Source organism: Chiloscyllium plagiosum, unplaced genomic scaffold, assembly GCF_037043375.1.
Source record: "Chiloscyllium plagiosum isolate Xiang-an unplaced genomic scaffold, Cpla_swu_hap1 HiC_scaffold_5, whole genome shotgun sequence".
NCBI classification, from domain to species: Eukaryota; Metazoa; Chordata; class Chondrichthyes; order Orectolobiformes; family Hemiscylliidae; genus Chiloscyllium; species Chiloscyllium plagiosum.
Window position 1 is genome coordinate 53,215,844 of NW_028270143.1, and position 12,825 is coordinate 53,228,668.

General features: G+C 38.7%; 1 protein-coding gene across 12 annotated transcripts in view; it reads right to left on the reverse strand.

The window, feature by feature from the left end:
- Positions 1-12,825, reverse strand: part of invs (inversin) — a 279,900-nt gene that overhangs the window by 57,863 nt on the left and 209,212 nt on the right. For all 12 annotated transcript variants that reach the window (XM_043690027.2, XM_043690031.2, XM_043690029.2 and 9 more), the window contains one exon: positions 5,769-6,486. In XM_043690027.2, the coding sequence (XP_043545962.2) occupies positions 5,769-6,486 (718 nt within the window). The remainder of the gene's footprint in view (positions 1-5,768; positions 6,487-12,825) is intronic.

Below are 12,825 nucleotides of genomic sequence, written 5' to 3' on the forward strand. Positions count from 1 at the left end.
CTTCAATGAAGAGTAACTGCAGCTCAATCAAAGATAGAGACAGGTTGTTTGGATTGCTGAAATGCTTTTGACTATAGTAGTTTGAATCTTTGGTCATTGGGAAAAGAGACACATTGCTTTGTATTAGTTATAGAGTGGGTGTGCAATGAATAACATGGGGAGTATTTTGAGTGGAGATTTCAGTTTATGTTTTAATATATTTCCAGTTCCACGTCCCTTTTCATTATTATCCTTCGCCTTGGCCAGCAATACTCCAATCCTATGAGTATCAATTAAAAAACGTGTAGCTACCTTTCTGTTGCAAAGCATTTTGTCGGAGATCAGCCACATATTGATAGGCCATTGCTAAAATGCATAGATACTTGCCAGTCTGTTTAAGGAGGCAGACAAGATGTTCATACATAGCAAATTTAAACTTTACTTTGGAAAATAGCAAAATAAAAAATTTTTTTAGATTTTTAGTTATTTTTTATATTGGTCACAACACAGAGACATACACCCAAACCAAATCAGCCTTGCCTCCTCCATATTTGCAATGCAATAAATTAAAACGTTTAAAGACTCTCAAAACTGACCCCAATGGTTCGTAAGCAGATTTTTTGAATAACCAATCCCAGACTTAGCAAATAATCAATTCTCAACACCAATTTGTAGCTTAAACAAAAGACGTATTCATTTACAATACAATAACTTTCATAGAGCAAAATTTAACAAAGTAATCTAATTAGTCTACGCTATAAACACAAAAATCTTAATTTTCAGACTCATTCACTCAAAATATAGACAGACAGACAAACAAACATAGTCATGGGATAAATAACAGAAAAGAGCAAAACTGGCTAGATTACTTTAGTGATTTTCACTATACAGTGTTCCACAGGTAGAGATGATGGTTTCTTGACTGATTTTCTGTTCTCTTAAATTCTAAGAGCTGATAAGGGAGGTTAGGCAGGGAGTGTTCAATCTTCATGTTATAACATCAATGTCCAATTTTTTTTCACCAGAACACACCCAAACCCAATTCAAACTCTGACCACTCCCTGTCAGACTGAGTGTCTCCTCCACAAGGTCCCAGTTATCATGCAAAATCTGAGTTTCTGCTGTCTGTTTAAACAATAATGCTCTTCCGCAGTGATGAGGAATCCATAGAACCTCTTGATGAAGAACCCAACCTGCAAATTAACTTCTCGGCCTGGAGTCATGAATAAATAAAAGCTTGTTGGGTCTGTTTTCCTTTTAACACAAGTCGTTATTCACAGTCCAAAGGTTATCTTTAGCTTATAGTTCCCAGATCACAGCTTTAACCCAAACTGATCAAAGAATAAAAACAATGAAAATTCAGCTATGGTTCTAACAGCATCAAGGAGCATGGGGAGAAAGTGGGAATTATGGCTAGAGATTCAGATGTGACCTTTTAATGATGAGCAGGCTCGAAAGGCCAAATGGCCTACTTCTGTTCCTAGTTTCTATGTCTAAATTGAAAATCAGGAAGGGTAATTAATTGTTCAGCAACTAGTTCAACAGTGCTTGCAGGCTATTGAAAAGAAGAAAGACTTAAATTATGTTATGCACACTGTGCATTCTTTGCTTGCATAGTACAGAATACATAACTTACAACTGTTTGGGGCAGCAAGACAAGGACAGAAGGATTTTAAGGATGAACTGAAACATACTCACTCTCTCATCAATCTCTAAGTTAGTGCCAGAGAAAAAGCAACAAAACAACAACCCATTCACCAATATCTACCTCCTCTCAATTAACGTTACAAAAGCAGAATGTCTGAGCATTGACTCATTACTGTTATGGGCATTTTCACTGCATATGTTAGCTGCTGCAATCCTATTTTACGCTTCAAAAGTATTTCACTAGCTGCAGACGTTCTGAGATTATGAAAGACATTAAATAAATACCAGTTACTTCTCTCTTTTTAAATGGATCATGTAATTTTTTTGAATTATGTTTTAGAGTGATAGTTTCTGTAGGTTTTTTCTACCACCTTATATGCCCATCAGGATCTATTTTTCACCATAAAGAGCTTTCTACTACCTCTTTTAAAATGCTTTATTTCTAACATGGGTTCTGTTTTTAAGGTTCCTCAACTGTTTTTGGTAAGCTACCAGATTTTCTCTCTTTTGAGTCTCAATGCTGCAAACTATTTCCACCATCTCTTTTTCCTCCACTTGGACTTAGTTTAAATCCTCTTGGGCTTCCTGCTGGCCCTAAATGCATTTTAAAATGCTTTTCCTTTCTTAATTATCTATTATTATTTTTTTCCTGATTACTTTAAAACAATTAGTGTTTTTCTCTACAGAGATTGATTATTCAAGTTAATTTTGCCATCACACAACACCCAACTTTCATCCTTCTTGCTACTCTCTCTAATTGCCTTTTACCATGTTTTTCCTGCCACAATTTCCTACTTTAAAACTTCTAGGAATGATTTTGACAGCCTGGCTTTTTTTTTAATCGTTCAATTGTCATTTGCTTGTAACACTTCTCTTCACACATACAACACTTTGACCACTCAATGGAAGTTCATAAACTATAGAAACTGAAGGTTTCCATATTTATACCTACAACATCACTAATAATTGGAAGTATATTCACTTTGTCTTAATTCACCATGAGGAATAGAGCAAGTGATCTATTAGTAAATTCTAAAATTCAACTAATACAAATTGCTATAGATAATGGAAAATAATTGGCCTAAAGTTCTGTAAAAGTGTTCTGGCTCTGTTGTCAGAAAATATTACTTTCATTTTGGCATATTTATTTCTAAATTTCACAGTTTCATAATCAGAATACCCATTTTTTAAGTTAAAAGAAGTAAACTTTCTATTTACAGAAATTGTATGCAATCATATGTAAAAACAACATTCATGTTACGTGATGACATGTCAAATGCACTCAGGTGAGGGATCAAAATTTATGAATGTAATATTGTGATGAGAGGTAGGACTTGAACTCAGAATCTGATTTAAATTTTCAGTTTGGTTACATTTGTAAAAGGATTATTCTGCAAATTAGCAGATTGTGAAAATAAGATCACAGATAGCTTTCAGTGCGATAATGCACTCAAAATCCGACAAACTTAGGTACCAAAAGTCATCTAACAATGTTAAAATATGTAATGGTACTTACATAATAAGGGATTTCTGAATGCTGTGTCAGATGTAACCAATACTGATGAGACATCCAGCATTCCCATTAGCAGCTAACAAATCAACTCAGGATTCCATAAAATTTGTGGAAAATCTTATTAAATCTTATTGAATTACTGAGGTGGCAGATGACAAATTAGCATTCATAACACAGAAACAGAACTCAGTACTGCCTAACCATTTGAAAACACAAAATATGCTGATTTTTTTTTCCTAGTGAATTTACTTTTATTTTTCCTTGTTCTATTATTAACTTCCCTAATGTCATCTCCTTCTTTGTTAATGTCTCTCTCTAATTAGTTCTAAAGTGTACACAGTCTAACCAAAATTAACAACCTCAAAAAAACCCTCTTGGTTTGTGAAAGTTTCTTCTCCTCTACTGCAAAATGCTCCTTGAGATTGGAAAAATCATCATTTCGTCACTTTCACACTAAATCTACTTAAAGATCTATCAAGGAGAAAAAAACCCTCAATGACAGGATCAGGTCTTACGCACTAACCACACCAAATTATTAGTGACCAAGCCAAGGATTCATTAGCAATCTATTTTTTAAATTTTAAACAGACTGTGGGAGTGATTTGCTTTATTCACCATTTTAATTCAAAAGGGAGCACAAGTATAATATTGAATTCCAACGCCCCTCCCCCAAGTCCCTCCTCCCTACCTTTTGTCTTAGCCTGCTGGACACACTTTCCTCATTCCTGAAGAAGGGCTTATGCCCGAAACGTCGATTCTCCTGTTCCTTGGATGCTGCCTGACCTGCTGCGCTTTTCCAGCAACACATTTTCAGCTCTGATCTCCAGCATCTGCAGTCCTCACTTCTCCTCCTGTCATTGAGCCAGGATAATACTTTGGTTTGGTCGTAATGGTAAAGTATGGAATATGCAGAACCATGAGATTATATATTGTGTTTGAATGTTGATTGTTAGCAACTCATGGCTGCCCAGTGTGAGCTGCTAAATTTGTTCTTTATTTATTCCATTTAGTACAGGCTACAATACTATGCAACGTGATGGAGGGTGTCCTCAGTGTGAAGTCAAGATTTTGACTCCGCAAGGACTGTGCGGTGGTCAGTTATGACCAGAGGCATCTGTGATGTATGAACTGCTGCAGATGAGATAAACTAGGTTTTTCCTTTGTGATTGTTCTCCCACCCTTTGCTGCAGACCCTATCTGGCCTATGTTGACGTTGTTAGCAGGGCAATAGGTTTTCAACATGTACTGAGAACAACAACAATTGGCCTAGCTCATGTGCAGAATGATACCATGGGTCAACTGAAAACCAGAGGCATCCTAATGATTATTGATCATTCCACCAGACTAAACACTCTGATACAGTGATTAAAATGGTTGATTCACAAATTGTTAACAGAGATATGGGTGATGAAAGTTACTTGCCACCTTGTTGAACTGAATGAAATCCAGAAATTTCAATGTTATTTGCTGCAAATGGGGCAGGAATTGTTAGAAATGATAAACCATTTATGATCAAGATCATGATCTAGGTCTAAGGCTGAAAAGGTGGGGAGATCATGTAACAGTGTTGTGGAGAAGAAGTGGGGAGGAAGAACCTGATCCAGGTCTGACACAGGGATAAAAAGGATCTGTCATTTTATCATTATCACTTTCTTACTCTCATGAATACCTAAGTTTCATTTTCCCAATCCCAATTAGTCCTTAGTCAGGTTTTCTTCCCTTCGTCTGTTGCTGCCATGCTCCAAGCTTCTGCTGATCTCTCTCCAAAGAATCCTTTTTAGCTCTTCTCTTCTCTTCCTCCATTTTCCTCTCCCTTTCCTGATTTTCTCTGCTCTTGATTGCAGTAGTACTGCCAGGCTATCTGACCTCAGATTTGTAATGCAGGTCTGCGAGGTGTGATCAACTACTAATTTTGATCCTGATGGCAAGAATTTCTACACTGAAAAAATTCTACCCTGACAATGTGCGCATACTCTCATGTGGTGTCTGGGACTTTTCTGGCTTCACAGACACTGTGTCAGCAATCACAGCAAAAAGAAATAACAGAGTGCAAGAACAGATATGTTTGACATAGGAATAAAATGTTAAAAAGTTTTTTTTTGAACGATGCAAATATGAATGATGGCAAAATTTTGATACTGATCACGTGTGATTGATGTGGAAGGCAAAGACGTTAAGAATAAAAATCAGGAAGAGAAATCAAGCTTGCTGGCAAGGAGCAACTGCATGTTCCAGCCTAGAAAAGGTCGAGATTGGTTTCTGTGGTCTCTTGGATTAGTTGGTCATATTTTCAATGACTGTTAATAATTCATCTTTAAATTTCAATATTATACTTGTGCTCCCTTTTGAATTAAAATGGTGAATAAAGCAAATGGGACTTGACCTCTTCCCTTTGCTTCATGATTGGTTTATGCCTTCAGCCATTAAGGCACCACAGCCAGGAATTCTTTCTCCAAATATTCAGACTTTTCATCTCACATCTCTTTTAAGACCTCTTAAGACTCACTCCTTCAATAATCTTTCACATAGTTAATCAAAGGATTTATGTGAATTACTACATGAATGCATTGTTCACGGAACAGACAGAAGCATTGCAACATAGTAATTTAATATTAATAAAGTGTCCTACCTTTTCCATGCCCTCTGAATAACTGCTGCTGCGTTATTCTTCTTCCGAAACAGCTCTTTTCGCAATCTCTCCTTTTCCACTATTTGTACTCGAATTTCCAAAGGGATAAGCTGGATATCAGATCGTCTATCATTCAAAGTGGTAAATGAACCTTTTTCAGTGCTAGGAGATTGCGAAGAACTAGTCCTGTCCCGAGGTGCATTTTCAATAGGATTATCATACATTCCACTGCGACCTTTAGGTTTTGAACAGGCTGGAGGATGCAAAACAGAAGTGATGGTACCAGAGCACTGGGCGCCAGTTTGCACTGCATTGACAGCATTATCAGTACTGTTTACAATTGCATATTTGGCGCTTCCAGGCCGACTTGAACCAGCAGGTGAGAATCGACCGCACTTTAGTCCTATCCAAGGCGCTTCATATTCTTGGGAAGATTCAGATGTTATTTTATGATGTCTGCCACAAATTAATAGAGGTGGGTTTTGTTGTTTCACTGATTTTTTTGTTGCACTGGCTGATCTAAAGCCAGTAGGTTTTGACTTACAGCCATTGGATCTGTTGGTACTTTCAGGGATCCTTCGATCACTGTCAGTGTTAGCATCTCCTTTTTCTGAAGGAGTGAGCTGTCTGCAAGAGTGTAGTTCACTAGGAATGCTTCCTTCATTGTATTGATGATGATCACAGACACGAGTACCCTTTGAGCTTTTCCTGATAAGTTCTAGAATGATGAAACAAATCACACATTAGTAAAAATAACCAATAAGTTATAACAAACACTTCTTCTTTTGTGACAATTGAGATTGCACCTACATATATGAAAAGCTCTATTCTTGGTATTGTCAATAAAAATTCATAACCATCTATAAATTTCTAAAATGGAGTAATTTATTCTGAAAAATGTACTGGTAAATTTCAAGATTATCTAGGTGACAGGTTTTAGTGTTGGAAAATAGAGCGTTTTTCAACTTTTTACACCAACAATTAATAAGCATCAAACACTTGAAGGTCAAGGAATGTACTTCCGCTGAGTTGTGTCCAAGCAATATATCTCACTTAACCCAAAGTGGTTAACCTCCCTAACACCTTTTATTTCACATCTTAGAACAGCTATCATTACACTGCTGCATAAATACTGCTAATGGGCTTCCTTGACTCCCATTCTCAGCTGCATTCAACTATTAGTGGCTCCTAAGGCTTTTCATGAGCCCTAACCTCAACATTGCAAGTCCTGGAAACCAATGTATGCATTGGTTTCCAGGACTTCTGAATGCCCTCAATGCATTGAGCTATTAACCAGCACCTCAATTAGTCAAACTACCAGGCTTGAAGCAAAACACACTTTTATTCTTACACTATAGTAAAATTACAAACAAAAGAAAGGAGAATTGCAATAACTTGACGCTATCGGAAAACTTAACAAAATAACAGATTATTTAACTACTAAACAGCAACTTTTCCGATGTACTAACATCCCATAAACACCTTGGCAAAGGTAAATTCAGTAAAATAGATTGTCTCACATGCAATTCTCCAGCCCAGGAGGAAAGAACATCAACAGACAACTCAGAGGGAGAGAGAACTCAAGTATTTTGCTGTAGCAGAGAGATATATAGCAGTTTTCAAACTTCAGTAGCTACTGAACATTAAACTAAAATGCTGGTTCTGTGGGATCTTGACCGCATCCCATCATGCTGCTTCTACTGTCCCAAGGCCTCACAAGCTGTTCCCTTTATTAGTTTGGAACAGTCAGCTCGACACCTTTGTCTCAACCTGTCTTCATGAGAATAACTAGGTGAAATTACACCTCTTAAAGCCATTGTATTGTCCCACAGAAACTCAGCTAATAGCAGCACCGAGTTAAAGCATTTTTAAAGGATCGCCACCATTTCCAAAACATTTCCCTTCTAAATTAAATAGATATCAGCTGATTCCACAAAACCAGCTAAAGTCCTATGTCAATCAAGATAACCTCTTATCCACTTTGCGTTTGACCATAAGACCATAAGACATAGGAGTGGAAGTAAGGCCATTCGGCCCATCGAGTCCACTCCGCCATTCAATCATGGCTGATGCGCATTTCAGCTCCACTTACCAGAGTTCTCCCCGTAGCCCTTAATTCCTCTAGACAACAAGAATCTATCAATCTCGGCCTTGAAGACATTTAGCGTCCCGGCTTCCACTGCACTCCGTGGCAATGAATTCCACAGGCCCACCACTCTCTGGCTGAAGAAATGTCTCCGCATTTCTGTTCTGAAATGACCCCCTCTAATTCTAAGGGTCCACGGGTCCTAGTCTCCTCATCTAACGGAAACAATTTCCTAGCATCCACCTTTTCCAAGCCATGTATTATTTTGTACGTCTCTATTAAGTCTCCCCTTAATCTTCTAAACTCCAACGAATACAATCCCAGTATCCTCAGCCGTTCCTCATATGTTAGACCTGTCATTCCAGGGATCATTCGTGTGAATCTCCGCTGGACATGTTCCAGTGCCAGTATGTCCTTCCTGAGGTGTGGGGACCAAAACTGGACACAGTACTCCAAATGGGGCCTAACCAGAGCTTTATAAAGTCTCAGTAGTACATCTCTGCTTTTATATTCCAACCCTCTTGAGATAAGAGACAACATTGCATTCGCTTTCTTAATCACGGACTCAACCTGCATGTTTACCTTTAGAGAATCCTCGACTAGCACTCCCAGATCCCTTTGTGCTTTGGCTTTATTAATTTTCTCACCATTTAGAAAGTAGTCTATGCTTTTATTCTTTTTGCCAAAGTGCAAGACCTCGCACTTGCTCACGTTAAATTCCATCAGCCATTTCCTGGACCACTCTCCCAACCTGTCTAGATCCTTCTGTAGCCTCCCCACTTCCTCAGTACTACCTGCCTGTCCACCTAACTTCGTATCATCGGCAAACTTCGCTAGAATGCCCCCGGTTCCCTCATCCAAATCATTAATATATAATGCAAACAGCTGTGGCCCCAGCACCGAACCCTGCGGGACACCGCTCGTCACCGGCTGCCAATCTGAAAAAGAACCTTTTATCCCAACTCTCTGCCTTCTGTTAGACAGCCAATCCTCAATCCATCCCAGCAGCTCACCTCGAACACCATGGGCCCTCACCTTGCTCAGCAGCCTCCCGTGTGGCACCTTATCAAAGGCCTTTTGAAAGTCTAGATAGACCACATCCACTGGGTTTCCCTGGTCTAACCTATTTGTTACCTCTTCAAAAAATTCCAACAGGTTTGTCAGGCATGACCTCCCTTTACTAAATCCATGTTGACTTGTTCTAATCAGACTCTGCTCTTCCAAGAATTTAGAAACCTCATCCTTAATGATGGATTCTAGAATTTTACCAACAACCGAGGTTAAGCTGATTGGCCTATAATTTTCCATCTTTTGCCTTGATCCTTTCTTGAACAAGGGGGTTACAACAGCCATCTTCCAATCATCCGGGACCTTTCCTGACTCCAGTGACTCTTGAAAGATCTCAAGCAATGCCTCTGCTATTTCCTCAGCCACCTCTCTCAGAACTCTAGGGTGTATCCCATCGGGGCCAGGAGATTTATCAATTTTAAGACTTTTTAACTTTTCTAGCACTATCTCTTTCGTAATGGCACCCATACTCAACTCAGCCCCGTGACACCCTTTAATTTTTGGGATATTACTCATGTCTTCCAGTGTGAAAACTGACGCAAAGTACTTGTTAAGTTCTCCTGCTATTTCCTTATCTCCCATCACTAGGCTTCCTGCATCAGTTTGAAGTGGCCCAATGTCTACTTTTGCCTGTCATTTGTTTCTTATGTACTGAAAGAAAATTTTACTATTATTTCTAATATTACTGGCTAGCCTACCTTCATATTTGATCCTCTCATTTTTTATTACACTCTTTGTTATCCTCTGTTTGCTTTTGTATCCTTCCCAATCTTCTGATTTCCCACTGTTCTTAGCCACTTTATAGGATCTCTCTTTTTCTTTAATACATTTCCTGACTTCCTTTGTCAGCCAAGGTTGTCTAATCCCTCCCCGGTTAATCTTTCTTTTCTTGGGAATGAACCTCTGTACAGTGTCCTCAATTATACCTACAAACTCCTGCCATTTTTGCTCTACTGTCTTCCCGGTTAGCCTCTGCTTCCAGTCTATTTTAGTCAGTTCCTCTCTCATGCCCTCATAATTACCTTTATTCAACTGTAACACCATTACATCCGATTTTGCCTTCTCCCTTTCAAACTCCAGACTGAACTCTACCATATTATGGTCGCTACTTCCTAAGGGTTCCCTTACTTTAAGATCTTTTATAGAGTCTGGTTCATTGCAAAGCACTAGGTCCAGAATAGCCTGCTCTCTTGTGGGCTCCATGACAAGCTGTTCCAAAAAGCCATCCTGTAAGCATTCCATGAATTCCCTTTCTTTAGATCCACTAGCAACATTATTTACCCAGTCCACCTGCATATTGAAGTCTCCCATGATCAATGTAACCTTGCCTTTCTGACATGCCTTCTCTATTTCCCAGTATATGTTGCGTCCCTGGTCCTGACCACTGTTAGGAGGTCTATACACAACTCCAATTATGTTTTTTTTGCCTTTGTGGTTCCTCAATTCCACCCACACAGACTCCACATCATCCGACGCTATGTCATTCAATACCATAGATTTAATTTTGTTCTTAACTAACAAGGCAACCCCACCCCCTCTGCCCACCTCTCTGTCTTTTCGATAAGTTGAAAAACCATGGAGATTTAACTGCCAGTCCTGACCCCCCTGTAACCAAGTCTCTGTGATGCCTACTACATCATAATCATTCACTATTATCTGTGCCATTAGTTCATTGGCTTTGTTATGAATGCTACGAGCATTCAGGTAAAGTGCCTTAATGCTAACTTCCTTATCATTAGAGATGTTGGAAGTCATATGTCCTAAGTTATCCTTGCTTTTTACTGCATTCTCAGTCTGCCCCAATTTTAAATGTGCCTGGAAACATGCTATCCTGCTACTTATCTTGCCATTTACCTCCATACTCCCTGTCGCTTTCACTTTCCCTTCCCCCCAACTCAGAAGTTTAAAGTCCTACTGACCACCCTATTTATCCTCTTCGCTAGAACATTGGTACCTGATCGGTTCAGGTGGAGACCGTCCCAATGGTACAGATCCCCCCCTGTTCCAAAACTGATGCCAATGCACCATGAAGTGGAATCCCTCTTTCCCACACCAATCCCTTAGCCACGTGTTTACTTGCCTAATTTTACTTGCCTGCTAACATGTAAACAAAGTAGATAGGAGAAGATAGATATATCTTAAGCCTTGGTACAAGTTATCTCTATCGAATGTTATTTGTGAATCCAATGTAGTTAATATTGTTTATAGCATGTCTAGTTACGTACACCAGCCCTTTCCCTGCCAACTGTTTGAAGTTGAAAGAAACCCTTTATAACCTTGGTGTCAAATTAGACTGAAACGAGCTTTCAACCACATGGCTGCACAAAAGACTGTCTATATCTATCTCCATAATATCAATCTAACTCCACCCTGCCTCAGCTCATGTGCTGCTGAAACCTTCATCCATCTTTTTTTTAAAACCAATGGTGTTTACTTGCTCCATATTACTGATAAACTTCTTACTTGCTGCTCTTGATAAAAACTGCCCATGTCCTAACACACACCAATGTGTGTGCTGACTTTCATGCACGATCACTTCATTTTATATACTATATATTTATACTCGAGACTTTTCCACAGTGCTGAACAGAGCAAATTAAAAATGTTGTACAATTAGATTAAATTTGATATTATAAAAACATAAGTAGGTTTGTCATCCTTGAAAGCACTTTTGTGTTTGATACTTATTTTTTACATATTTATTATGGATTTCTGGTCTTGCTCATAAGGATTTGGAGAATGAGGAAAGATAGCACCATAATGGTATATTTTAGGTATGAATACTGACTAGAGCTACTTTTACATAAAGTCAGTAGACACTGAAGACTGGTGCAGGTCAGCAAGAAGCTACATTCCACCTTTTGTACCCACAAAATCAAGAAAGCATTTCATAACAAACCAAAAACCATTTATCTGCAAGTTCACTTACAATAGGGAAATAAGCCACAGCTTACTCATGATTCATACTTTGTTAATACTCATGAGTATCAAAACCCGCTTCAACGCAAAGGGCTGAAATTTTCAGTCTGCTGTCAGCAAGTGGGCAGGTGGTCAGCCCATATTATTTCACAGGGGCTTCCAGTTACTCATCCCCTACCAGTGCTTAACTTTAAACAAGTATTTATTTTTTCTATTCTTTTCATGATCTAAGTAGATGTAGATAGACTAATATCTATTGTATTTCCTAATTGCCTTTGAGAACATCGTGGTTGTTATAAAAGGCAATTGGCCGGAAGAGGTTGATCTTGGACACTGCACTGGGTTCCACCCAAACTGACAATGTCATGCACCCTGGGATGGGGAAAGAGGAATCTACCCCTGGTTCCTGATAGTTCACCCTTTCCCACTGCCTCTGTAAGGTTTTATCCCCACTTCTGGTCTTGCTCTAACCAACTGCTCATCTTCTATGTTCTCACTGCTTCTCTGTTGTTAGTGATCTAGGAAACACTTCATTGTCTTTTAATTTTCTAATGAGGCATGTAACCAAGTCAGCTTTGTAGTTATTTCCTCCTTTGTTTCCTTAATCTGTAACAAGATCTTTTTTTGAGATCTAACTAAAAGGAAAAATAGGGGAGGAGTGTTCCAATCTTGATGCAGGTTATACTTCATCCCCTACTCTGGCCACAGTGCTTGGTCCTCATACATAGGCCTTGAACTAAATCATGTGTCTACTGTTATGATCCCATCTAGTTTTAGGTAGACGTCTTACACAATCTATTGACACCCTGCTAAACTGGTTCGTCTATGGCTTGTAGCAAAATTAAAGTCATGAGTTTAATTGATAGTTTAGGTTTCCTTACTACTTGACATATACAACATGTTTGGTGAAATTTATCCACGTCTTTATGTAATTCTGGCCATTAAAAATATTTTAGTATTTTAGCCTCTGTTTTGCTAATACTT